Source organism: Haplochromis burtoni, unplaced genomic scaffold (genome assembly GCF_018398535.1).
Source record: "Haplochromis burtoni strain Fernald_Lab_line unplaced genomic scaffold, NCSU_Asbu1 Contig_435, whole genome shotgun sequence".
NCBI lineage: Eukaryota > Metazoa > Chordata > Actinopteri > Cichliformes > Cichlidae > Haplochromis > Haplochromis burtoni.
In genome coordinates this window covers 159347-186846 of record NW_024582796.1, presented here as the reverse complement: position 1 = coordinate 186846, position 27500 = coordinate 159347, and the positions used below count along the sequence as shown (strand labels likewise).

Sequence of the window (27500 nt, the reverse complement as noted above, 5' to 3'; positions counted from 1 at the left end):
AGGCAGTAACAGGCAGGAGCCAAAAGCCAGTCGGTATATCTACAAGGGGAGCTAATTAGGGGCATAATGAGCAGATGTGTGTTGGCAGTTAAAGAGGTGAGAAGCACGGCTGACAGAAAGAATACTGCCGATGTTCTTAATGATATAAGAACTGGTAGCTCCCATGACAAGTGGGGGAAATGAATGAGAGGAGGTTTATATTACAGCATTATAAAAAAAATTTAAAAGGCACACAGTTAGCTTTTTTATCCCAAGATGGAAACCTGGAAATTATGATGCTCTACAAACCACCAAGATTTATTCTTAGAGGCGAATATTTTCAGCATTTTTAACACCCACGTGTTTGTCTTCATGTTTTTGTTCCTCAGGTGCAGCTGACATCTTCCCAAATATGCCGACACTTTTCTTGCATGATCTTATCCTGTTGGCTGTATTTCCATTGATATTATTATAAGCTGAAATGTTACAGTGAATTATTTTCAAAGTGTTTTATATGAACATAAAAAAGGGTAGTTACCACTGTGGTTGTAGTTAATGTAACGTCATGCAATGAAGAAGATCTGCGTGCTGGCAAACAGCTGGCAGGTGTTTCTAACAACATTTGTAATATAATCTAATGGCTTACTTACTTTTTTTTTTTTACTGATTATCACAGTTCAGTTACATTTCTTTCTACATTTGGGAGTTTACACCAGAGAAATCTTGATTTAACTCCAGAGAATCTAAAGAAATCATAACCTGCTGCTGCTTGGTTAAACCCTTATATTTTCATTATTATGCTGTATTTACATTATATTATATATTAAGTCTGCAGAGAAAATCTGCTTTCTTTGATGTTCTTCAGACTGACACAAGGCTTTTTGAGTTAGTTAGTTTCAAAGGGATTTGAAAGATCCGGAAAAAAGCCTCTGTTGTTTTATATTTCACGCAGTACAATAAATGATCACATTTATTAAAGGCTTCCAAAACACAAGATTTTCATCCAGTGGGCAGCAGCAGGATGTGAATTCTGTTCGAAGGTGTGTTTTGCGCCTTTTAGCCCAGGGGCCTCGAGGAGCAGCTGGATTGTGTATAATCCACCCATGTACCGGCTTTCCCATTAGTTAAATGGTAATCTGCATAGACGGGGAAGCTTGTCATCCATCAGTGGACCTGAAAGGCCCAGACAGCCTCCCTACCTGACACAGAAAGCACTCAGCAGCTGTTGGAGGCGTACAAAGTGATCTAACCACTCAGACGTTTTCAGTGTTGTTGCACCCTTCTTCCAGATCAGATTGTCCTTTTCTTATTTTTCTTATTCAGAACAATTGCTTTGTTTTCATTGTTCCTTCGTTGTTCCTTCTAAGTCTGCAGTGGTTTGTTTCTAGGAGCTCTTTTGTTTTCATTTTGGGGATCTCCTCTGGTCTTATGTCCAATGAGCTGAACCAGGATCCCTGATCAAATCTGCTTTTTACCCTCTCCACCGCCCTTCCCACCCCTCTGCTTCACTGCTTCGCTTTGCTCTCCTCCTCTTCCTCTTTTCTTTTCCCTCTTTTCTTCTTCACTCCCCCCACCATTTCACATTTTAGCTGGACTCCCTCCATGTGATATTCAGTCTATAGGCACAGGTATGGATGACTCTCCTTGCACACTGTTTCTGCTCTGATCCCCTTCAGGCCATTGCTTGTTTCATCAATGAGGTCTTCACACTCAACCCAGCAGGTGGGCAGTTTGCTCCTCTGTGGGCTGCACTTATTAAACGTGCAATACAAGCCTCTAATAAATGTCTTTGCTTTATTTCCTTCGGGAAATAAAGCAGTGTAATGGAACGTCGCTGCACATGGTGACACCAGTAAAAGCAGGTCCACTGGAGCCCAGCAAAAGCCCGCCTGTTTACCTTCCTGCATAGAGATCTGTTACTGTGTCTTTCAGCTGTGAGTCAAGCAGTATTGCAAAATTATCATTAGCATGTGGTTTAAGAAGTTTAAAAGCAATGTGTTGTAATAGAGAAAAGGAGCAGTTCACCTAAATACAATACAAATTTAACTTGTGTAGACCGACACAGCAGAGTCTGCTCTGATAGTGGAGGTTATCAGATGGCTCAAGCAAGCTTGAGTTCACAGTCTAAATGAACATCCACACAGAGTCTTTTACCTTTCACGTTTCTTTTCTTGTTTGGGTGAACTGACCTCTTACTATAATAACTATTAGAAGGAAGTTTCTAGTTATGTATTTTAAAGTTAAGTTTTATTTTATTAACAATTTCCTTACCCATAATTATCAAACTAATCTGCTTTTCCGTGCAGGAACCGGTTAAGATTTGCAGACTGTTTGACACAAGTTTGATTATCTAAAAGTGGTTAAGCTTATTAAGTTACAGATTAAGTTATGTAGTATAAGTATACAGTTTAGGTATTATTAATCGTGTTTGATCATAACAATGATAGTAAGTCTTCTTCTTGTCTTTCATGTTATTACTGTTCCCTCCATTCAGATATTTTTACAGTGTAACTTCACCTCATCTAACCTTTACCTTCTGGTTTTATGTGGTGTTTGTAAAATCATGATCATTGCCTCTCATCTCGCAGTCGCTGATATTATTAACACTAAAAGCCTAATGGTACGCATTTCCCTTTGTGCAGTTGCTTGGTTCACCTTTGACCCGGCGTCCGCTCACCCTGACATCATCTTCTCCAACGACAACCTGACGGTGACGTGCAACAGCTATGATGACCGAGTGGTCTTGGGGAACACTGCTTTCTCTCGAGGTGTTCATTACTGGGAAATGACCGTTGACCGCTATGACAACCACCCTGACCCAGCCTTCGGCATCGCTCGGAGTGACGTCCTGAAGGATGTGATGCTAGGGAAGGATGACAAAGCCTGGGCCATGTATGTGGACAATAACCGCTCCTGGTTCATGCACAACAACTCGCACACCAATAGGTAATAAAGAAAGTGACAAGTGATTGTCCATGTACTAATGCAGATGTAATTTCTTCGATCACAAATGGAAGTCTTCTGCTTTTACATGTACAGTATAATAGTGTTTAGAAAAGGGACACCAGTTTTACTTATTAAGCTTGTTGCAGAGGCCTGGGTTTAAATCTGCCCCAAGCTTCCCTGTCAATTCTCAACTGTCCTGTCATAACACAGGATAAAAGGCCACTAAGTAAAATAAAGTTTACTTCTAGCATAAGATTACTGTAGGTGCAGGAAAATGCTTCACTTAAAAAAAGATTCCTTTTTGCAAGATGGAAACATTGTCCAGAGATTCTGGACAATATTGGCATGATAGCGTCACACTGTGTCTGCAGATTTGTCTTAAAGATGATCTATTGGATTGAGATCTGGTGACTGAAGACTGTTTAAGTATGGTGAACTCTTCGCCATGTTCAGATTGAGATGATTTGACGTTCTATGTTAACTTGCCAGAAGCAGCCATCATTAGATGGGTATACTTTGGCCATAAAAGGATGTACATGGGCTCTAACGATACTTGCGTAGGCTGTGCCATTTAATTGATGCTCAGTTTGTACTTTGGGGCCTAAAGTGTGCCAACTAAACACACCAAACACCAACATAATACAACCAGACTGACCAAACCACAATTTCATGTTGTTTAAGCCAAATTTTGATCCTAGCAACCGAAATGTCTGTCTGTCATCTGTAAATGAATGTTTAAATAGCTTTTAAATGTGATCATGGTGTAGTTACTTTTATTATTATTAGTAGTAGTAGTAGTAGTAGTAGTGTTACAGGCTACATGATAAATATGAGCACTGATAATATGATTAACAGGCTGGAAAGAATCCAGACTCTAAAGTGACAAAGACTCAAAATAAGTCACTGCTAGATTTTAATTTTTTTACCATGTTTTGATGGAAAATCTAAGCTCAGAACTGGAGGGTTACCGTGGTAAATTAATAACACGGTTATCCTTTGGTTTTTTTCCTGTGCCCACACAGGACAGACGGTGGCATCACTAAAGGAGCTACAATAGGAGTGCTGCTGGACTTTACACGTGGGATTCTCATCTTCCTCGTGAACGATGAGCAGCAGGGCCCAGTGGCATTCGAAGGCTTGGAGGGCGCTTACTACCCCGCTATCAGCCTCAACCGAAACGTCCAGGTAGAAAATTTCAGTCCATGCATGCACCAAAGTAACTGCAATCATCTGTTTCCAACTGAATTTACTCTCTAACCTTAAACTTCAGTTCATACTGAGGCATAAAGGCGAAAAATTAAGTAAAAATGGATATATTTTTTACATCCAAATACTGCAGAGACTAAATAATGAACCGACTCTGCACGGTATTGCAGAAAACAAGTTTATAGTTTTCCTTTCGATTTTAATTTCTTCTTTCAGTCTTAAATTTGTTCTCATGCTGGGGAAGTGCTGAGCCGCTCTGGGGGATGATGTTTAATTTGCTAATTCTGTCTTTTGCCGGAGCGCCGCAACAAACAGAAAGTGAGGATTCTGCTTGTGAATTAATAAAGCATCACATGAGTTCAGTTATTATTCATTACAACTATCTAACTTTTACAAATATGTCCTCGGGAGATTAAATCTTAACAGAGAAAAAGCTTCAAAGAGTCAACATCAGTGAGAAGCTTTGAATTTCTTTTTTGCTCCCAGTCAGTTTTCTCATTTGTAGTGCTGTATACAGGAAGCAAAATGCCTCCCAAAGGGAAGAAAAATAGTCTTCCGGCTTTGAGGGAGTAGTTCCACAGCTCCCCCTGGAGGAGGAAAAATATATTGAATCGATTTAGTTTAGTAACCCATTTGTGTGTACATGTGTTTTTCTTTAGGTCACACTGCACACTGGTCTACCCATCCCTGACTTCTACACTCCTGGGGAGGCTGATCCAACTGGCTCAGTGTGCTGAAAACTCAACACCATCCGATTTAAGGAAACCTCCCCAGCTTTCCCGAGGTTCCTCCTGCCAGTCAGAAACTCTTTAATACCCTCGCCAACTCCTTCTTCCCTTCTTCTTCTCTTTTGTTCCTGACCAACTGACCCCAAGCAATCTGGAAGAGGTCCCATCCAGCGCTGAGCCATGCCTTTATCATGCCTAAACCCCGGACTCGTGGTCCATCCTTGGGACACTGTCCGTATGGAGGGTGCTTTGCTGTCTGTACCCTGTATTTTGATATTATGATGTGTTCCAGTTGGTTGAAGAAGAAAATTTCCCAGCTGATGGACTTGGAATGTTTTTAGAAAAGTGTTTATAATGTGGGCTTCAATTAATAGTTTGACATTTTGGGGAAATACACTCATTTGTTTTGCTTTTGTTTTTCCAAGACTTAGATTTGGATTATGGAGCCCATCTTAACATAGCTCATCATAAAGACTGAAAACAACGGGGAGGAAGCTAGCGTGGGCGCCAACTTTCAACCTTTTTTAAAATATTTTGATTTAAATATACATATTTAAATAGAGTGTGGCTGCCCATTTCCCTTTTTTCCTGTCTTTATGCAAAGCTAAACTAAGGCACATCTGGCTGTAGCTTCATATTTAGTGGATAGCCAAGAAAGTGGTGTTGTTTTGTAAATGAGTTTATAAGAAAAAAAAGAGCCCCCATCATACCATCCACATACACTTCAATATATCCAATTTTTCATGCTCATCCCTCTCTTTTCTTTTTCAAAAACATGTATTTTCCTCCTCATGAACACACTTACAGGGAGGGAGAATGAGAGGTCATGTGTATGAAAGCGTGTGAGGATTGGTTGAGATGGGTCAGCAGCCGTAACGATCCAAGGACGAGAGCAATAGCCTGACTCTCAGCCGTGTCACTGTCATATCCTCGTTCGTATAAATGAAACGCTTTTCTTAGTGGCTTAGCTTGTGTGAACCTTCTGTATCGTTTGTATAAAGAAAAAGGAAAAATTACAGTATCAGCCTGAGATACTCCTGGAAGCGAGGCCTTCATGCACCCTTTCTCTGCAGTGCAGCTCTCAAAACAGGAAAGAGCGGGTTTTGGATTAATATATCATATAGAAGTGAGTTTGAATAAGGTGCTACAGCAGCTCGCTTAGTTCTGGCTTTTTTAAATGTAGGTGATTGAGTACTGGTAGTTTTTTATTATTGTTATTGAAATGATCTATTACAAAGAGGTGTATAGCTAAATAAGTTATTGATGTTCAGAGTTTTTCAACGAAAGTTCTTCATGTTTCCTTCAGTTGATACATAGCTGTTACAGAAAGAAATGAAACATTTTGTCGTCTTGAAAATGTACTTCAGAGTTTGTTTTCGTGCTGAGGAAGCTTCTCAGTTGAATTTCATTAGAGAGCAACAGGAGAGGAAAGCAGACGCTGGGCTGTTTTTGTGGCATCACATCTGGCTTCCTCAGTGGGCCACAATGTCAGACCGGCAGTTTGATTTATTTAGATTAAGCCATGCTAAGTGCTAATGTTACCATGACATTATGACAAAGAAAATGCCAACATGCTGTGTTTAGCAGGGATAATGTTTACTTTGTTTAGCTCAAAAGTGTGAACACTTGCTAACAAGCTCTAAAAAAGCACACAAGGTTGAGGTGAGTGACATTAGTTTGCATTTTTTTTAGTCAAAAAGTTATATTAGCACCAAATTGTATTAGAAGCTAGCTACAATTACTAATACATTAAATCATGATTAGTTTCAACTGGTTTAGGGGCCCCTGGGGACAAAACAGATGTGCATCCTCTCTGATTCCCTCAAAATATGAACCCTGCTGCCTCCAAGTTCTCTTAAATTATGGTTAAATTAAATATTAGTTTGTTTTGGAAAATGCATACCATGACTCAGATGTACAGTACTATTCAAAGCTCTTGAGCCACCCCTGTATTTCTTTACATTTTCCTTCCAATTAACCAGATATTTAAAGCAATAGTTCTCCAGACTTTCTCAAGGCTTTGCTGCTTTTTCACTCATTTTCAGTTGAGCCCTTGTACTTGACCATTTTGAGAAAAATGTTTTTTGTTTGTTAAGCTTCTCAACACTGACCTATCACTAAAACATTTAAAAGACATCTAACTTAAGTGATGAAACAATACTGTGTCTACACAAAGAACCACTTTTAGGCAATTTGTTACTAGTTGCCTGTCACAAAGCGCATCATTTGTTCCACTTTTTTAGTTAAATCTATGAAATATCTTAAACATAACACAGTTTGGCAGATGAAAAATAGTATTTTTGCACCAGGAAGTTGTTTCCCAAAGAGCTATTAGCTGAAAATGTGACATATCTTGGTATGGTGTGCAGTGTGTCCTTAAAGCATTTAAGGAAATTGGAAAAAGGGAGATCAAAAGACGAAATGGGAGGCCTAAAAAACTCTCTACAGCAGATACCAACAGATTTTGATCTAACATGCAATACCATCTGGAAAGCATCTGACTGGCAACAGATCAGTCGCACATCATCAGGAAAATTATCGGTCATGGACTGAACTCCCCAGAGTCCAAACCAAGCAAGATATAAAGAAAAGAGGGGTAGCTCAAGACTAGATTTTTACACTGAGCCCCTCAACAACATAGGACTGGATTGATGGCAGACAACCCACCTTAGTCGGTACTGTATTTCTAATGATGAGGGTCAAGACACTTGAAAGTTCAAACAGTTCAGTAACGCTACAAATTTTTTCTTCCGCAAAGTTCATTGGACACCATAACCTTCAGGATGATGAGATTCTGCTCAGAGCTCCTATGTTAGTCTGATTTAATTTTCGGTCAGTGTGCCTGATAACTCACACCAGAAGGTAAATCAACCTGAGAGGAACATGAATGTATCTGAGCTACAGAATTCAACCAACTGCAAGACGCTGCCAGTCAATGCTCAAGTCAAAATGTAGAATGATCCATTTGAAGGAACTGCTGCCCCTTCAGGTTGCTTGTAAAGTTTCCTGGAGCATCGTAGCCCTGAGACATACATCATACACCGAAGGTGCTATCCTGTGTTTGAGCTTCATGGGTGTGCCTTTTCCCCCTCTTCAGTACCCAAAAGATTTATGAAACTTTGCTAAGAACTAGATTCGTTGCTTCAGCAGAGTCATCTGTAACATCCGCGATGCCTGAATTCACCTGCTGCTACATATTTTTATATCGTGAAAGGGCAAAATGAAACAGTGATTATGTTTGCACCTGATACAACCACAGCATTGGGGAGAAAAATCACAGTCAGGTTTGATTTTTTTGCTCCTTTCCTGTCCCGTGTAATTACAGTGATTGTAATTCATGTGGCACTGCTAAAATGGCTGCACAAAGAAAATATAACGTACAGTATGACAGAGTACGTGCATGTATACTGACTGCAGCATTCAGCAAGCTGCACAGCCTTCGTTCCAAGGCTGAATTCAAGCTTTGATTTATGCAACATTTAACTGGCTGCTTTTCAAGGTAAGCCCTTTGTTCAGCCATAATTATGATAGCGGAAAATAACGCATTCAGCAGTGGGTCACTGAGCGACGAGAGCTTCTTTTCAATCATACGCAGACAAGTGCAGCCATTATCAAAGCATTACACAACCTCAGAATCCAGGACACGTGAACAATGTGGCTTTAACTCAGCAAAATAGTTCATCGGAGACATTTTCCATATGTCTAATGTGAGATTGCGCACACTTGTGTAATATTCTGTGAGAATATTTAAACTTCTTTGATTTAAAAAGATGACCTGAATCTGTGTTTCTGAACTGAACACTTGGGGTGCTGACATTCAAAAGTGTGTGATTGTAACACTTATTGTTTCTAAACCAGCCATATATACTTATACAACATTAAATAGATTAACCCGGGGATGATTTAAGTCTACTGTAAAGCCTCGCCAAATATGGAAACTATTTCTTAAAAGGACTGCACTCAGTCGCTGGGCGACACTGGGTGTTATATCTCCAAATGTACATACATACAGTCTATGTGTGTGTGTGTGCGTGTGCGCCTGTGAATATGTGTGTGTATTACCTTCATTATGACCTCATTTCAACTCCAAAGTGATTCCTTTTTTTGCCCCATTTGATCCGAAGTGGAATGTCATCGCTTATTATTATTTCCGGTGAACCTGAAATATCTCTGTGGAGAATTTTATCAATGTATTACTATGATTTTATCAAAGTATAATTACTATGATTGTTCCGGTGTCTATCATTACCATATTACTGCTATTATTCTGATGATTTGAAGTATAATATGAGCCTCTGTGTTTTCTGTATGTGTGAATATTCAATAAATAGGTGTGAACAATGTGTTAATGTTATTTGTAGTCGATATGAGAACCTAAATGAAGGATTCGGGAGGCATGCAAGACAGATTCAGTGCAGGCTGAAAAGGCTGGATGGAAGATGTGCACATGAGGAAAGCAAAAAGACAACAAAAGGAACAGCAGCGAGTGGATTAAGATATGTTGGGTAAATGGGTAGTTAGAGAGGCTGAGATGTGGAGTTGCAGAGAAATGAGTAACAGGAGCCAATAAGGATGGGGCAGACAATTACAGATGAGAGGAGAAAAGACAAAGACAGGAAGTAAAACCAACCAAGAGATGAGTCTACCCAAATAAAATCATAACCTTGTCAGTTAATCAGACATAGGGTTTTAATTTGAAGCATCATTGTTATGTATAATTTTTAGGCTCTTGCACTTTACACAAGTGTCCCATTTTATTCTACTTTATATATCTTTATTTTATTTACTTTATTTTTAATTTAAACATCAGAATACAAAAATTACATTGAAAACAATTGAAGAGTTCCTGCGCCTGAGCTATGAACAAATCATAATAGTTAATGGTTGTTGTTAAATCCTGTTCAGATAACAATATATGGATACATACATAAATAATGGAAAGCGGTTTGCAAATTCTCTTACAAGTATCAGAAGAGCCCCAAGTTTTAGCTGTTGCATTACCCCCTTTAGCCACTTGGTGGCTCAGAATTCAGTTTTATATTTGACTCCAATAATGAGGTGCGCAGAACAGCAAATTAGCGATTTTCTAACTCCTCAGTAATTATCTGAAGAATAAAAAAGTTAAGTTTTCGATTCGGATAAAATCATTAGTTTGTCCCCTGGTGTGTCTCTAGGGACCTACTGGGGGGGCCAGACAGAGTTTGGAAGCTACCCAAAATGACAGCGTGCAAAAAATTCTATATTATATTTAAAAAATATTTTATATATTTATTATATGCATGTATACATATTTGCATGCGTTGTTACGTTACATATAAAATCACTCAGGGCAGTCAGCACTTCCTCACCTTTATATAACACCAAATCATACCAAAAACAAAACAAACAAAAAAAAAAACCTGCAGATAAAGAGCCATTCATTCTTTATCTGTGGTGTTTCTGCTTCCTGCCGTTTTCAGGTCAGCAGAGGCACCACCCTCCCCCTGCATTCACCAATAACAACCAGCATGAGGAGGAGACTAGTGCATGAAAACGGCAACTCTCTTCCCATTTATCTTCACTTTCAGTCCAGGACAGGCACGGTTTCCCAGCCCCGACACTGCGCACCCACCATGGCGACACCTCTCACCGACCAGGAGAAGCGCAAGCAGATCAGTATCAGGGGGATCGTGGGAGTGGAGAACGTGGCAGAGCTGAAAAAGGGCTTTAATCGACACCTGCACTTCACTTTGGTGAAAGACAGAAACATTGCAACGCCAAGGGATTATTACTTTGCCCTGGCCCACACCGTGAGAGATCACCTGGTGGGGAGATGGATCAGAACACAGCAGTTTTATTATGAGGTGGACCCAAAGGTAAAAGCAAGAAGTTTTAGTGTCAAAGTTAAACTCCACCACAAACGCGCACACAGCTGTAGTGCAGCCAACCTATTCTGCAGAGTGTCAAACTGGCAGATTAAAAATATCTTTACATGTAGACTGTTTTCTCAGAGAATGCATTTCCTGAAATTTAAAACGAGAGAACAAAGAAAAAAAAAACCACAACTTTATGCGCTTTAGTGTTTCCCTTTTTATGGGAGGTACTTAAACGCTGCATAAAACTTTCCTTATTAGAATGAGCCACTGTTCTTTTTTTTTTATGCAGAAAAAATAGCTGTCTGTTGCACTTACTGCTTCATTTCTGAAACTGCAACAAAAGCCACAAAGACTTTATCAGTGTTTTGGGGTAGTTGAAGACTGATGATGTAGCAGGTGCAAATATTTAGTGTTTCTGTTTCTTTCACATGACCAGCGAGTGTACTATCTGTCTCTGGAGTTCTACATGGGCAGAACACTCCAAAACACAATGATCAACCTCGGGCTGCAGAACGCCTGCGATGAAGCCATCTATCAGGTCTGGTTTATTGCAGCAATTTCTGCAGCATCCACAGCCGCACAAACTGACCGCACATAATGACACTGCTGATTTTTTTTTTTCTGTTTTTGTTTTGTCTTTTAATGCTTTGCTGTAGCTTGGCCTGGACATGGAAGAGCTGGAGGAGATGGAGGAGGATGCAGGGCTGGGGAATGGAGGTCTGGGCCGACTGGCAGGTAAAATAATGCAAGTGTTTAAAAGGAGGCTGGGAGAAAGGGAGGAAAAGGTTTTCACTGCCCAGCCTCTCCTCTGGGAGTCCTAACTAACAGGAAAAGCTGGAAAACAGAGAATAAAATTCAGTATGCTGCAACTCTGCAAAAGGGTTAAAGATGAGTCTTTTTGCAGGCGAACTCCTTATCTCCTTATCTCCACTACAGCAATATGTCATTGCTATTTCCAGGTTATTTTGGCATTCCTCTATCAAATATCTCTGCGTGCCTATTCTATCAACTTCCAGCCATTAAAATGAATTCAATTCTAATTTCACTACAGGGGTTTTATGTTTCTGATTTCATGTCTAATTCTTCTGCACACAGCATGTTTCCTGGATTCAATGGCCACCTTGGGACTTGCAGCGTACGGTTATGGCATTCGATATGAATATGGGATCTTTAACCAGAAGATAAGAGATGGCTGGCAGGTACCTGCATCTTATTTTCAAAGCTTTACATTAATTACCCTTTTTTGTGGACTCTTGCAGTTAAACTACAATGAAACTGATTAAACTCACTTTTCTAGAACTCAAGGGTGATTTGGGCCAAAGTAGAAATTATTAGGTCAGAATACTCATAAAGCTAATCATTAATAAAAACCTGTGTTTAGCACTGCTCGAGTGATGCAAGAAGCTGGTTGGTTGATTGTATAGGAACAAAACATTGTGTATCTTGTGATAAAGAAAAAGGCTTCTGCCCTTTGGATATTTTTCTTTTTTTTTTTGCTGCTTATTTGAAGTTCAAACTCTCAGTGTAAACATGGACTTCTGAACAGCAACCTATAAACCTGCACAGTGTGACTGAACCTGCATGTATCAATCCCTGTTGCTGGTGAACAGCGTAAATTCAAAATCTACTCGAGGAAGCTGCTGTAGCCAGCAACTCCAAGTTTGTGAACCCTGAGATGAGTTCACGTCAACTGTGAGTCAATCACGGGGGTAATGGACTCTGTAAACTTCACCTGATCACTGAACGGTTTTCTTCACCAAACTCTGACTCCTCCCCTCCTGCAGCGCTCGAGCCAGCTGAATGACGCTCAGTTTAATTTCCTCATTCATAAAGTTGCTATCAAAGATCCCAGTTGGATAGTAGGTCACTATTTTATTATGTTTAAGATGAACACTTTCATAATCGTTCACTCATCAATGTATGAGAACAGAGGCGGTGATTATGTTCCATGCTCTGTAGCCTACCTCTTTGTAACCCTGTGACTCTGTGGACACTAATGCAGCTGTCAGACTGCATGTGCGGTCCCCACTGGAAACATTTACTCTACAACACTGTAGCAATCCCTGTTTAAATAACTTCTCTGTACAAAGTCTGCCACACTGTTTGGAGTAAAGATGAGGCTGAACTGAGTGGATTTTCAAAAAGTAGCCTGCAGACAGTCTGCTTGTAATCTGATTACTTTTGTAAAAGTTTGTATATTTCACTCAAAATCACCCGATTCAGTCTCAGTGGGTCAGATTGCAGTGACTCCACATAACAGATCAGCCACCCATGTCCAGGTCAGAGCCCACTTTCACAGCAGGATAGATCCAAAAAAGATCTACTTAGATCTATTCTAACTCTTTCTCAGCTCATCCTGTCCTAATCCATTTATGTTTCCTTTATGTTATTATTTATTTATTCTGTCCCAGCATTTATTGCAGCATGTTTGTCCCAAGATGACCTATATTCCTGACATATTTAACTTCTGCAAAACGGCTTTTGTTTAATGAAAAACTGACTTGAGGGCAGATCCATCCCACTGTCACCAAGCAAACTAACATACCTCCTTTGTTCTCTCCTGTCTTTTATAGTAAAATATCATAATCAGCACCGAGACATGTTCTTTTTTTATTATTATTATTAAAATAGAGCTTCTGCTCTTTATTTATCTGTTGCCACGATGAATCGTGATGATTTTCTTTTGTCTACTCATGCACATGCTTTACTAAAGGTCAATATACTCGGAGCTGATTGAACTAATTCTCAACTCCAGTCTGAGTTGATCGATTCAGAGTTAATTATTTAACTTGGTTTGTTGAACATGCCACTTGGAATAGGGCCCTGATTGGACCTCGTGCTCTAAGTGGAGTTTGTGTCTCGTTCAGTGACTCTTATCCTGGAGCTCTAACTTGTGACCTACTGTAGGTGGAGGAGGCAGATGACTGGCTGAGACATGGAAACCCCTGGGAGAAGGCTCGCCCCGAGTACATGCTGCCCGTGCACTTCTATGGACGAGTGGAGGAAACGAGAGCTGGCCCAAAATGGGTTGACACTCAGGTACTGATACTGAAATATTGATGAAGTAAGAAATAGGTTTTATAGGTTATTTCAGCAATGCGTGAATATGGAAGTCTTTATTAGTTACAGCTGATGAGAATCAGCAAAACAGACAAACATCCATAAATGTGTGCACACCAGCTCTTCAGCATAGTATCCTACTATAAGAATATTGTTAAGAAGGCATAAAAATGTTAATTTATGGTGTGTTTTTGGTTATTGGGGCAGTTGGGAAAACGGGAGAGTACATCACAGTATTCTATAAATGTGTTTTGGGGTTTTTGTGTGTTTTAACTTGCAGGTGGTTCTCGCAATGCCTTATGACACACCCATCCCTGGCTATATGAACAACACTGTGAACACCATGAGGCTGTGGTCTGCCCGCGCTCCCAATGATTTTAACTTGAAAGACTGTAGGTCATGAATTTTCACTGTCCATTTAAATTTCTCTGTGTGAGGCTGCTTGAATATTTTGCCAACAGTGGTGTGAGGCTCCAACTACTTTTTGTCATTGCAAGAACAAACTCGGAAATTACACTTAACAAATGCATAGTTGCTTAAAGTCATGTTTCCTTTTTTTAGTATTCAACTGGCAAATTTTGCACAACTGCTGCAGAACGGAAACATGCAACAAGATTTATGCATTGCCAAATCCCTCGAACGCTGCATCCCCCCCCCGCCCCCCCCTCCTGTACATTTTTGTTCTTTTACTTTAAATTTAAAGCATTGAATTTGTAATATTTGTCTGTAGTTAATGTGGGAGATTACATCCAAGCCGTTCTGGACAGAAACCTGGCGGAGAACATCTCCCGTGTACTTTACCCAAATGACAATGTAAGTTTATAGGCAGTCAATTTCAATATCGTCACTCTTTTGCATTAAGTGCAAGTCACATATTTCTTTTCTTTTCCACCACTTATAACACTTGTTGTTACAGTTTTTTGAAGGAAAAGAACTTCGTCTGAAGCAGGAATACTTTGTCGTGGCAGCCACACTCCAAGACATCATCCGTCGCTTCAAGACCACTAAGAAAGGCGTACCCGGTCGCACATCATTCAAGAGCTTCCCAGACAAAGTAACACTCTGAGTTTTCTAATATTTATAATAATAAAGGCAAAATGGTAGCATTTGTTTCAGTGCATTTGCAGTTCATTACTTCATTGTATTTTGTAACTTTGACCATCCTGTTGTAGCAAGGAGCAGTTTTTTTGCTGTTTCCAAACAAACCTGTGTGGCAGCACAAGTCAGTTTTTCTCCAAGATACTTCTTCACTTGCACAATAAAGTTCCTTATTCATAGAAGATTAAAGCAGAACAGTGATCTACTAGAAAGATGAGAGAAAGATATTCACCATGCATATTAAATGTATGCACGACCTGTAGTGTTTTAGGAGGTCAACGGGAAGGAAACCAACATCTAATTACAGGATGCCGTGTTTTCTAGGTAGCCATCCAGCTAAATGACACCCATCCAGCCATGGCCATCCCCGAACTGATGAGAATCTTTCTGGACATTGAGAAAATCGACTGGGACACGGTTAGTAGAAATTGACCGACTTAAAACAAGCTTTAATTAGGAAATCATGAACAACTATGGGCAAGTAAGGTAGCACAAGAAACAGATGCTTCAGTATTGCATAGGCAAAGCAGAAGAAGTTGACTGCCATGTTAAGAAGTAAAATGCAGGAGGTTGGAGGCTTTTAATGAACTGGGAGAAGAGATGAAATCAAGAATGTGTGTAAATGACTGCAAAAGAATAAACTTTCTCTTTATTTTCAGGCCTGGGACCTCACAACGCGAACATTTGCCTACACTAACCACACAGTTCTCCCCGAGGCTCTGGAGCGCTGGCCTGTGCAGCTGATGGAAAAACTCCTACCCAGACACCTGCAAATCATCTACCAGATCAATCAGGCCCACCTTGATGTACGTATACTGGACTTTTTCTTTAGTTTTGCATTAAGAGTGTCCATAATGACAAACTGCATTGATGATTCATGGGATGGGACATGTCATCATCTATTCTCTTTCTGCAGAATATTGTAGCTCTCTATCCAAACGACACGGACAAGCTGAGGAAAATGTCTCTGATTGAAGAGGACGGAGGCAAGAGGGTGAACATGGCGCACCTGTGCATCGTGGGATCGCACGCAGTCAACGGAGTCGCTGAGATACACTCCAACATCATCAAGACCCAAGTGTAAGCCCTCTGCTGCTGGATGCAGTAAAAAAGTCAATCGAATATCAGACTAAAGACCAAACGAGCGCTGCAGCTGCCATTAAATTCAGTAAAAAAAAAAAAAAAGGAAATCTTTAAATGTCATTATAACAGATGCTTTTAAAAGAGAAAGTTTGCACCACTTGTTGCTAAATGAGCATGGCTTCATATGTTACAACAGGACTGAATCTTTACCTCTTTTATTCACCATTACATCAACTGCATGTTGAAACTCTCCTAAAGGCCAAAACCCTCAATACCTGTGTGGTACTGTAATGCTGAAGGACATTTTCAGGTGGCTGCTTGTTGATGTGTACTGTCCAATTTTTTTTTTTTTTTTTTTCCTAAAACCAAAGCTAAATGGGTAACGCTTATGTTTGCTCGCTTCCAAAAACGCAAACACAACATACATTTTTAGGGTAGTTTCGTTTTAATGGAGAGAGACAAAATATCACCTAAAGATCCAGAACAAAACATGAAAGTTATCAACTGATTTGCATGTCCCTGAGTGAAATAAGTAGTGAGCAAACTTACAAATTCAGCAGGAGATGATAATTATTCATTTTTTTTCTGTATATGAATACTATGTGTTAAGGAGACCATTACAAATGCTGTAGTACTGCTGCTGGTTTTAAAAGCTTTAGTATAACAGCTATCCTTCTGAACATTTCTCTCTTTCCTCCTGTAGGTTTCGTAATTTCAGTGAACTAGAACCAAACAAGTTTCAGAACAAAACCAATGGCATCACTCCCAGACGCTGGCTGCTCCTCTGTAACCCTGGACTGGCGGAGCTTATAGCCGAGGTCTGTTTCAGCTGCAGTAATGATGCCAAGAGACAGCTTAAGACCCCTAAATCTTTAGAGATGTATCAAGCGGCTGTGTTCTTGGCAGTGCATTTACTTGCTATTTTACAAACAGTCTGCTGAAGTGTAAACTGTCGATGTGTGTTTGCATATTTTAGCCTGACCTTAAGTGTCTTTCAGGCCATCGGGGAGGATTATGTGAGGGACCTCGATGAGCTGCAGAAGCTGAATGACCTTGTTAATGATGGTACCTTCATCCGCGATGTCTCTAAAGTGAAACAGGTAACGTGGAAGGTGTCACTGCAAAGTACCTGAGTAGATTTATTCAATTACTGTGCTTTTAAGAGTAAAATTTAAAAAAGTGGGCATTTATACTTCAGCTTCATTGGGAGTGGCTTCCAGATGTAGTGTCTTACATGATCCCCGAGTTGAAACTGGGAGGACACGGGTTTGTGAAGTCCCAGCGATGGTATGAAGCCTGGATAAATGGCAAGGGCATCAGAAAATAAGGGAGCAGTCAAAAACACTCTAATGCTCAAACACTTGAAAGATGATATTGAGCTTCATTCATCTGGCAGACATAATTGATTCATTTTACTTTACAGAAATAAAAGAATAGTTGTGGAATATTTAAAAATTTGTCTGTCCCTTGCAGTAAAGCAGGAGTTGTGCTGTAAAATCTTTTTTGCTCAGTGATTTCACAACCATCTGCCACTGGACTGGTTCTGGTTTACACACTGTTGCATCACTATTGTTTGTACTGAAATCATATCTGTTAATACCAGTCGTAGCATTGTTCTGCAGTCTTTTAGTAAATACTCCTTGCACCACTATCCAGACAGAAAATGAGGTAATGGCACTGGATTCAAGAATGCCTCAGAACTGCATATAGCATTTACTGGTTTCTTCTGATACTTTTTTTCTTTCTTTAAAATAAGTTTCACTAGCTGAGACCACATCCTCCTTTTAGATTAGACAATGGCAGATGGGCCATCGTAAATTGATGATGCAGTTTGGGGAAGGCCTCAGAGCAGACTGGCAGAAGCTCCCAGGGTAGGCAGATACCCATGTGAGCCATAGATAGACATAGGACCGGAAAGGGAGGGTATCAGGTGTGGTCCCGCTCCTGAAATGCGGATAAATGATCTTCACTTACATGAATTGATTCTAAATATTAGCCCTTACACTTATGTAGCTTATGATTGCATGGTAGTGTTTGTTCTGCTGCACCATGAAACTAAAAATTTGATCTTCGCTGGAAAATTACATATCATTTTTAAATGCCTGTGCACATCATTGCAGGCTCAAACGATCTGATTGTGTTGTGCATGATTGCAGTTTGTGGTTTTCAAACCTGGTACGTGTCCAGGCGGCACTCGTCAGTTATTTAGCAATTTCACCTCAGCATCTTCCTGCCAAGTCACATACTTGGTATGTATTTTTCTTTTCCTTTTGTCACAGGACAACAAGGTGAAATTTGCCCAGTACCTGGAGAAGGAGTACCCAGTGAAAATCAACCCAGCCTCCATGTTTGACGTCCACGTGAAGAGGATCCACGAATACAAGCGCCAGCTCCTTAACTGCCTGCACATCATCACTATGTACAACCGTACGTGTAGTTTGATTGCTCAGTGCCAAAAGCTTTAATAATGGTTGATTTTCTGAGTGATAATTTACATGACACAATCTGACATGTCCCGATGTGGCAGACTGCCCACCCAGCTGTGCATGTTAAAGCAAACGTGAAGAATGTGGCTGTCTGACTCAGCTGTGGGAATTTTCCATGCAGCCCTGAGGTTGTAATAAACAGGACAGCAGCAGTTTCATCAACACTTTTATTCTGTGCAACATGATGCTGACTATACCTGCACTTAAAGTCCTTTCCTTTTTTGGATTTGTTCTGCACACACATGCCATATATGTCATGCAATGTGGCAATCCAGGAGCTTCATGCCAATGAGTTGCATAAGATTACATTTTGGCTTTATGTAGATGTGCTCAGCTCAGGAGTTCTCAAGTTTTCTGCTGACCGTGTGTCGGTTTTTTGGCAATGAAAAGCATCAGAGCTGAATTTTAATGAGGCACTTGTTGTTCCCTGCATAACTAATTCTTTCAATCTATATTTTTCATGTTTGTTCACCTGCAGTGGCTCACTGCTCCCCTCAGTTTGAGAACTGTATGTACAGCTGGAGCATGCAGCAGCCTAGCAGATCTGCACTGTTAGGCCGTTGTTTTGTTTTGTGTGTGGGTTTTGTTTTTTTAAGCTGTTTCTGATCTGTATGCTAAAAGAAATTGACTGGTAGCATTTTTTTTTTCTCATCAAATTCTCAAAAGAAAGCAAAAAATATTTCCCAAATGTTTTTCTTTTCAAATTTCAGAAACAAATCAGCAGGAAAATGATGGATCTGTAAAACAAGAAGTAAAAATGCAAATCCCCAAAATTTGAAACACTGAAAATTACTTAAAATGACTGTATGAGTGCGTAAAATGCTGATTTTTGTGTGCTTTGCTCCATGCCTTAAATGTGTGAGCAGGTTTTTAATTCATTAATTTTGACTAAATCAGTAACTTTCTGAAAATGAATAGAGTCCAGATGGTTTTTGTTTAAATCACTAATATAGAGTTTCTTTATTTTATTTTTTTATTTTGCTTCATAGGCATCAAAATGAACCCTACCGCACCTTTTGTACCACGAACTGTGATCATCGGTGGAAAGGTAGCAATTCAGCCAAATCAAACACTCTGGTGCGATGAACAGACAAAGAAGGGTAATGATTGTGATTGTGTGATGCTCTGCAGGCTGCACCAGGGTATCACATGGCAAAGATGATCATCAAGCTGATCACCTCCGTCGCTGATGTGGTGAACAATGACCCTGTGGTGGGCAACAAGCTGAAGGTCATCTTTCTTGAGAACTACAGAGTGTCTCTTGCCGAGAAAGGTACCATTCGCTTTAAAATGCCACTCAGATAAAGTGAGAAAGATGTTTTGCAAGTAATTAAATTTTCATGTGCTCTTCTTCAGTGATTCCTGCTACGGATTTGTCAGAGCAGATCTCCACTGCAGGCACAGAGGCTTCAGGAACAGGCAACATGAAGTTCATGCTGAATGGAGCCCTGACCATCGGCACCATGGATGGAGCCAACGTGGAGATGGCCGAGGAGGCCGGAGAGGAGAACCTTTTCATTTTTGGCATGAGGGTAGAGGATGTAGCTGAAATGGACAAAAAGGGGTAAGGAAGTCTCTCACAGACTTTGATCTGTAACTTAATGCTGCGAAAACCCAACTTTCTTACTTGTCCTTTGTTAGGTATGACGCCATGGCATACTACAAAAAGATTCCCGAGCTGAAGCAAGTGATGGATCAGATCACAAGTGGATTCTTTAGCCCCAAAAATCCAGAGCTGTTCAAAGACCTCACCGAGATGCTTTTCAAATATGACCGGTGAGTAATTTCAAGTTACATGATCAGCTGATCCTGTCTTTAGCAATTAAATGTTATAAAAATCTGACGGTTGTTGGGTTCGTTTGTCTGTTTGTTTTCAGTTTCAAAGTTTTCGCAGACTTTGAAGCCTACGTGAAATGCCAAGAAAAAGTCAGCAAGCTCTACAAGGTGACATTTGCTTTGCAACACCTTTGCAAAGTTTTCATTTGTCTGCTCCTTTTGTTTCTCATAAAAAAGCTGCTTTACATTTCCCCATTTAGCATCTGTACAGTATCAAATTCTTTAATGTAGCACATGCGGCTCTAATTACAGTTGTACTTCTCTACACTGTTATTTTGCACCATTTCTAACCATTTCCCACAGGAAGAAGTTCTCGCTGTTTACAAATACAAAAACTTTAGAACATCTTGCATAGACTTGGAGCACACCAGCTGACTTTTGCTGATTAAACCAAAGCATGAGTAGCTTTTAAACCCTTAATCACAGGGTTGCACAGGTATTAACAAATCTGTTCAGACAGATGTGCAGTGTTTGGCATATAAAAGATGGGCACTTGGCAACAGACATTGTTTTGAAGAAACTGAGGGTTCTCACACTCATACAGTACCAGCTTATCAACCACAGGGTTGCCACGCCCAAAACCATATCCTGCTTTCTCAATTATCTTTAATTCTAAAGTGGGCCATCATTTACCAAATTAATATCATGCTGTATTAAATAACACCTGACACTAGCAACTGAGTCCAAAAACTCACTAAAATATGTTGACTGAGGTCAAAAAACAGTTGGACTTCTTTTGGAAACTAAGAAAGCCCCCTGCTGGTTAATGAAAAATAATGGAGTTTTAAAGGACTTTACAGACGCATACACAAACCTGCAAAATTAACTGGCTAGTGTGAGTCTCACCATGATGTATGCACTTGCACACTCATTCAAAAAAATTAAGTATTTGCTACCAACACACTTTTTTAGAAGACTAAATATAAAACCTAAAATGATAAATTATATTTTTATTTTTCTCTAAAAGAATCCAGTGGAGTGGACGAAGATGGTGATCAAGAACATCGCTGCAACGGGAAAGTTCTCCAGCGACAGAACCATCAAAGAGTACGCCACAGAGGTGTGGGGCGTGGAGCCGACCAACCTCAAAATCCCGCCACCAAGCGAGCCCAGGGAAGCCATCGAAGAAACTGTCAAAGCTCTTAAGAAACTGTGAGGCTGCCTTTTTGTTTACAGCATGTTAACCATTCCTGTTTGGTTTAAGCCTTCAATTTGCATATCACTGAACTGTTTTGAGGACTTCTTTGCTGTCAAAGCACTGTTATACTTCTTTAGCACAATGCATGTAGTAGGCTTAAACTGCGAGTCACTGTGCTGAGCAAGCTTCAGTATTTCCAAATAACTTGCTCATATTTAACATTATGGGGGTGGGTGGAGGTTTCAGGAATCCAGTAGGATCACAGTCAGCTGACTGTTCTCACATTTGTTACATTTCTGTAGAAACTCAGAACAATTTCAAGGATTTAAAGGCATTTGTAACTTAGTTAAGTATGCAAACTTACATTTCTGATCAACATGTGTTCCTCTCAGTGTTGAAATAAAAACAGAATGTAACGACATACAGTACTGTGCTTTTATTGACATCTTTGTAAGATATGGAAGCTTTTGTGCAAGAAGTTGGCCAGTGTGTTGGACTTTTTTCACAAAACCTACAAAGCAATGAGGACCACGAGGAACTGTGAGCCCGGAGGAGGGAACGCCACTTTAGTGTCTCAGGTTTTCTAGAAATTTCCTGCAACCAAAACAGAAAAAGCTTTCATTTTAGGGGTTAAGGGGACCTAAAAATGAAGATAATAGACCGCCTTCAATGGAAAAGCAATTAATCAATTTTAGATATTGCCTTACCTAACCACACCTGATAAATTGGGATCCAAGTAGATGCTGCTGTGGGAGAATCCAAGACTTGCACTGTAGGAGATCATTTCGACGTGTGCATCGGTGTTTAATTTCCTCCGAGTCTGGAGTGATATCTCGTACAGCTGGAGACAACAAATACAGAGTATTCAGCAAAAAAGCAGCAAAGTCCACTAGAGGAAATTGTCCAAATGGAGAGGAAGAGTACCAGCTGTACCTCCAGGCCCATGTGATAAGGAACAACATTATCATCCTCTGAATGCAGAATAAGAAGTGGACTGATCAGGGACTTCAAGCTGCAAAGATGTTGGAGTAAAAACGTGAGAGAGATCTAATGTGGAAATGCAGAACACTTCTTTGCATTTCTTTCGGAGTAAAATATGCCACACTTACTTTTTATCATTAGCAAATACTATGTTGGTCATTTTCATTATGTTCCACAGGAAGCTCTCAAATCCTGGAAGGAACCTGTACATCTGGAAAAAAAGATGGAAAATATGCTGCAATATCCTGTGCACTGTAGCGGCATACAAAAACACTGGCAGAACAGAAGGTTCTGTGAGAGACTCCAGTCTACTTTATAAATGTGTGGAGGTGGAGTAAATATTAGCAATTCATACACAAAATTACACTGTATTAGTTGAATTGTATTTATATAATCCCTCTTTGCAGCATCAGTCACGTCAAAGCACTTCATACTTTATGATAAAGATCCAACGTTAGAGAATCCCAGTGATCCACTGTAAGGAAATATTTGGCGATGCTGGTGAGGAAAACCTCTTTTATAAACAGGAAGAGAATGCCAACAAAGCTAGACTCAGTTTAGAGCAGCTAACTTTCACAATTGTTGTTGCAATTGAGGGGCTTTAACAATACAATTTTTCTTATATAACTGTTGCTTTATTGGTATAGATTAAACAGGGAATCAACTGGGCTTGAGAAAAACCAAAAGCTGTGGTGAATCTATAGTCTTGTCTTTTGTAACTCACTATTCTGGAGTGGCTCATTTAAAAATAACCAGTGATTTATTTTTTTGTTTTGTTTTTTTTTTTTTAAATCACACAAACAGATGACGAAGTGATTAATCTCTTAGCAATCACTTCATTAAGGAATGAAAATTTTTTTCTGAACAAGACAAAAGTGAACAGAGCTGTGTTTTGCTAAAAACATGAGCAAAACACAGGGCTGCAAGCTGCAGTTAAACAAATGTGCAATGACTGTCCACACCTTCGTGAACCAATGGTTGACTACGACTTCTCCGATGCTTGTGTATGGAGCTTCAAGGATCAAAGCATCAACAGCAGACTCTGATTGAATAGATTGAAGTGCAGTTGATTAAAACAGAAAATAAAATGAATGATTGGAGTTTAAAAACTACATTTATAGACTTGAATAATCTGTTTTCTTGCTAATGAAACATCATGCTGCATTGTTCAGTGATTAAAAGTCATGTTTCCCATGGTACATTTAAAGTAATCTTAAATATCTACCTTGCTCCTGTATTTTCACTGCTGCATTGGTTGCCACCCTACAAAAAAAAACAACAATTATGTTTTTAAACTCCTTTCTTACTAAAGCTTTCATCTAGCTTTGCATCATGAGTGGTGGACATGGCTGACGTGACATGAGAAACTGACCCGGAGCCAAGCGAGTGTCCCCACAGACAGACGAGACTCCCCCTGATGTGTTTCTTTACCCAGTGGTACAGGTAGAGGGCGTCATTGGTCAATCCAGCTTCACTGGGGTCCCCAGTAGAATCTCCAAAACCTTGTTAAAATATATTGATTATGCAGTATACTCACTGACAGTGACAGACTTATGATGACTTTTTTAAACAGATTCTCCTTTGTTATATATTTTCTAAAGGTCAGACCATGCACTTCTCGTAAAAACTGCAAAAAACCCGCAACACATATCATACTCTAAAGGCCTCAAGTTGGAAAGTTAAAGTTCATGACAGTACGATTAGGAAAAAAGTGAACAATTATGGCTTGTTTGAAAGGATTGTCAGGAGAAAGTCTCTTCTCTCCATAAATAAAACTTTGCAAAGTTGCATCAGAACAAATGACAAGGCTCATGGAACAATGTCCTTTGGACAGATGAGCCCAAAGAGATGTTTCACCATAATGCACAGCATAGTGGTGGAGGGCTGAGGATTCGGGCCCGTTTTGCAGCAAGTCAAGCATGAACTACTCTGCAAACCAAAGTATTCTACAGTCAGTCACAAGGCCATCTGTCTGTTTAATATGTCATGTGTTGTATTTAAATGATTTAAAGACCTGCTAAGGACCGGGTGAATTCTTTATTATGTCCAGATATATATGCAGTTATTACTGACAGAGGAAAGAAATATATTTTATAAGTGTTTATTCTGAGCTTTTATATATAGCTCCAAACCTCCAGGACAACAAACAGAAGATCTGGTTTGTGTGTAGCAGAAAAATGATCCCTTAATGAGCAACAATCATCTTACCTCTGTAGTCTAAAGATAAGACATGGTACCCCGCAGCACTTAAGATCTACAAAAGAAAAACATCTGAATATCATCGTAACGCTTAGAGTCAAAAGCATTTTACCAGAATTTAAAAAATAAACATACTTCAGATTATGAATTTTACCTTCACCAGTTGTACTCTGTGATTTATTGCCCTGCAGAAGCAAAATACGAGCAATGAATACAAGTAATCAAGTGGCTTTCAGTCTCATTTACTCTGACCCACAAACCCCTGTGCGCTTTGTTCCTGTGGATAAAACCAGGGACCTGAGCAGTCCTGTAATACCCACTAGACTCCATTAGGATCAGTTCAAGGACTCTATCCTACTGCTCTTATCCCACCTGGTCCCTATGTTGCCGTGGAGATAGATAATAACAGGAGTGCCGTCTCCCAGAGTCTCCCGGTACCACTCAGGGCTTCTCCTGGCGGATTTCTCCCATTGGCTGGCAGGGAGCGTATGCCTATGAGACACAAAGCCGGAGAAGGACAAAAGGGAAAGAGTGAACAATACAAACAAATCCACTTACATTTCAAGATACGCAGGCAGCTTTTGAGTGGTTCTTGTCCAGCTAAATGATTACACCGTTGCTATATTCAGTCTGGAGCCAACTGTACTCAATATGCACGTGGTATTTTCGAGTGATTCACATAAATGGACACAACAGGATCCCAAAAATGACCTACCACACTCCGACTGAGATGCCCTCCTCTGTGTTGAGGTAGAAATTGCATGTGTGGTTTAGGACATCTTCAGGTCTGCTGAGATCCACAAAGAATGGAAACCTCACTACAGGAAACAAAAGCACACAAGGTCAGCATGTTTTTGTATGTCGTGTTGTGAATTATTAGATTATATCAGATTATGCTGCAGTGTACTGTATGCCATGAGATATCAAACTACATTAAACTGTAAAATATCAAATTGTACAGTACAGTGAACATCTGGGAACCAAGGAGACCAGTTGCTGGATTTTTGGGAGAGGAAAGTTGCCCTGTCCTTGTCTGATATGGGATTTTAGCTGCACAGCAGTCTTATTTGTCTAGCACCTGTACTCTTCTACTATGAACCAGGCTGTTATAATAGTAAAAACTCAGTGCTGTTGCTTTGTCAGTTCCACAGAATTTATAGATTGATAGATTTCTCTTATTATGCTTTCTCTCCATCATCCCTCTCTCTTCTTCCCATTTCTAGCTTCTTCTACCTCAACGATGTCAAACAAAGTTTAACTACACACTTAATCGCTGGTATTAGGGGGGGGGAAGAGTGCAATTTAAAAAGCACACCTCAGTTTTTCGGCATAACAGAAAAAATTGTGCTCTGATAAATGAAAGAAATCAGACTCTTTGGGCTTAAATTGTAAGAAATAAATGTGTAAAATTACAGAAAGATGGCATGTCATTGGCCAGGCTGTCCTGTAATACTAATTATTATTGTAAAGACAAACAAACTTTTGTTATCAAGCTACGTAAATCCCTTCAAATAGAAGTTGTTTGAATCCAATTTTAATAGCATCTTAAAGACAATTAAAAACTTTTGTTATTGTGGTGGTTGCAGTCAATTGCCACTAGCATTTGGTACGTTTTTTCCAGTGTGAGACAAATGATCATTATATCAAAATACTATTATTGTGATTTTGTTGTATAACAATTAACTCATTTTGTGTTGTTCTAGGAACCCAGACTCCTAATAAATCTCAAGTGTTTACTCTGATATTTAAAACACCTTAAGTATCACACCAATCTCAGAGGACTCCTTGATTGAATTCTTTTTGACAGCAGAGTAACATATTAAATGAAATGGGTAAATCTTCTACTGATCATGCCTTCTAAATATTAATATAATGAACTTAACAGGATAATGACAATGATGTTCGGTGACATAATCTTGATCAACAGGTTGTTAACTTGTTAACAGTGTTTGTTTCAGCATTAGTATTTCCCATGAGAACATTTGTCATAAACAGTACACAACACTTCGTATGGCGATTTGGTCTCCTTAGTAGTACGTGACTTAAATATATTACGTCATTTAAATGATAGATCTGCTCTATCCGACATGTAATAACTTGACTCTGAATAAACACCCAGGCCTCGAGACACATTACTTACACAAGTGAGCAAATATGACTTGGCCCAGTATCCAAGGGAACAGGTATAAAATGACAGGCACCGAGACATAGACAGTTATCAGAAATGAAATAGCTCTCTTCATTTCTGCCACGGGTGAAATTATTTCCACTCCACAGCAACACAATCTGGCCCGCTGTCCAGATCAGGGTATGCGAATTTCCCTCTTTCCAGTGAACTGAATCCGGTAGGGATCTTGTCCTGACAGCAAGAGTGTTGTGAAATAAAGTGAAAAGAGGTCAACGTTCTTCTCAGACTAATCATCTCCTCTGCCGCTCTGCTATTGGTTAATATTTCATGCAGTAAGTCAGTCATGTAGAAATAAAGTCGATCAAAGTGCAGTGCTCTCCAAAGAAGGCAAAAACTCCCTGCCTGTGGACATCAGAAGAAGAAAACATGCATAAAGAATATTTAGGGACACAAACTCCCTTACCGCCGATGTAATCAACAAAACAGGAACAAACCCGGCTGATAAGTGGCCGCAAGGAATTGTGGGTATTATAAGTTCTTTGAAATCTACACGTTAGACGCATAAGTTATTACGTTTCCTTTCAGTGTAAACATATTAACACAACTATATATCATTAAAATTCTTAAAACAGAAGAAAAATTAAAGGCAAATTTAAAAATGCAAATGGCAGATGTTTAAATTATGTTTCTTTTCAATGTCAACACTAAGATTATTTTATTTTATTAAAAATTTTTATTGCTCAAAAATAATTTCATGAATTAAAAATGTAAAAGAAT

General features: G+C 39.6%; 4 protein-coding genes across 8 annotated transcripts in view; 3 read left to right on the top strand and 1 right to left on the bottom strand.

The window, feature by feature from the left end:
* Nucleotides 1–9430, top strand: part of trim9 (tripartite motif containing 9) — a 43995-nt gene extending 34565 nt beyond the window's left edge. Inside the window, exons 8-11 of one of the 4 annotated variants that reach the window (XM_005946054.3) lie at nt 1569–1607; nt 2622–2871; nt 3948–4110; nt 4791–9429. In XM_005946054.3, the coding sequence (XP_005946116.1) occupies nt 1569–1607; nt 2622–2871; nt 3948–4110; nt 4791–4868 (530 nt within the window). In that variant the 3' untranslated portion in view covers nt 4869–9429. Of the gene's footprint in view, nt 1–1568; nt 1608–2621; nt 2926–3947; nt 4111–4790 lie in introns of all 4 variants that reach the window. The other 3 variants (XM_005946052.3, XM_005946055.3, XM_005946053.3) reach the window with 3 other exon arrangements.
* A 972-nt stretch (nt 9431–10402) lies between these two features.
* pygl (phosphorylase, glycogen, liver) lies at nt 10403–21836 on the top strand. The gene is made up of 20 exons (XM_005946049.3): nt 10403–10714; nt 11151–11252; nt 11371–11449; nt 11810–11913; nt 13622–13753; nt 14055–14166; nt 14505–14587; nt 14691–14828; nt 15197–15289; nt 15532–15678; nt 15789–15952; nt 16659–16773; nt 16954–17055; nt 18235–18382; nt 19431–19489; nt 19573–19714; nt 19798–20005; nt 20083–20217; nt 20319–20385; nt 21245–21836. The coding sequence occupies exons 1-20, from the start codon at nt 10472–10474 to the stop codon at nt 21431–21433; spliced, it is 2562 nt and encodes an 853-aa protein (XP_005946111.1). The 5' UTR covers nt 10403–10471; the 3' UTR covers nt 21434–21836.
* LOC102309809 (lysophosphatidylserine lipase ABHD12) lies at nt 21837–27246 on the bottom strand. Of its 2 annotated transcripts, XM_005946047.2 has the most exons (13): nt 27187–27246; nt 26736–26954; nt 25311–25413; nt 24968–25087; nt 24750–24780; nt 24605–24650; nt 23769–23898; nt 23622–23659; nt 23359–23438; nt 22525–22607; nt 22349–22427; nt 22123–22256; nt 21837–22009 (listed from the first exon to the last, which is right to left on the bottom strand). In XM_005946047.2, exons 2-13 carry the CDS (start codon nt 26836–26838, stop codon nt 21982–21984), a joined length of 975 nt encoding a protein of 324 aa, XP_005946109.1. In that variant the 5' UTR covers nt 26839–26954; nt 27187–27246; the 3' UTR covers nt 21837–21981. The 2 variants fall into 2 exon arrangements, with proteins under 2 accessions (XP_005946109.1, XP_042069270.1); XM_042213336.1 differs by lacking the exon at nt 27187–27246 and having other exon boundaries at nt 22133–22256; nt 26736–27180.
* Nucleotides 25342–27500, top strand: part of nin (ninein (GSK3B interacting protein)) — a 29266-nt gene continuing 27107 nt past the window's right edge. Inside the window, exon 1 of the mRNA XM_042213333.1 lies at nt 25342–25437. Within this exon, the coding sequence (XP_042069267.1) occupies nt 25402–25437 (36 nt within the window). The 5' untranslated portion in view covers nt 25342–25401. The remainder of the gene's footprint in view (nt 25438–27500) is intronic.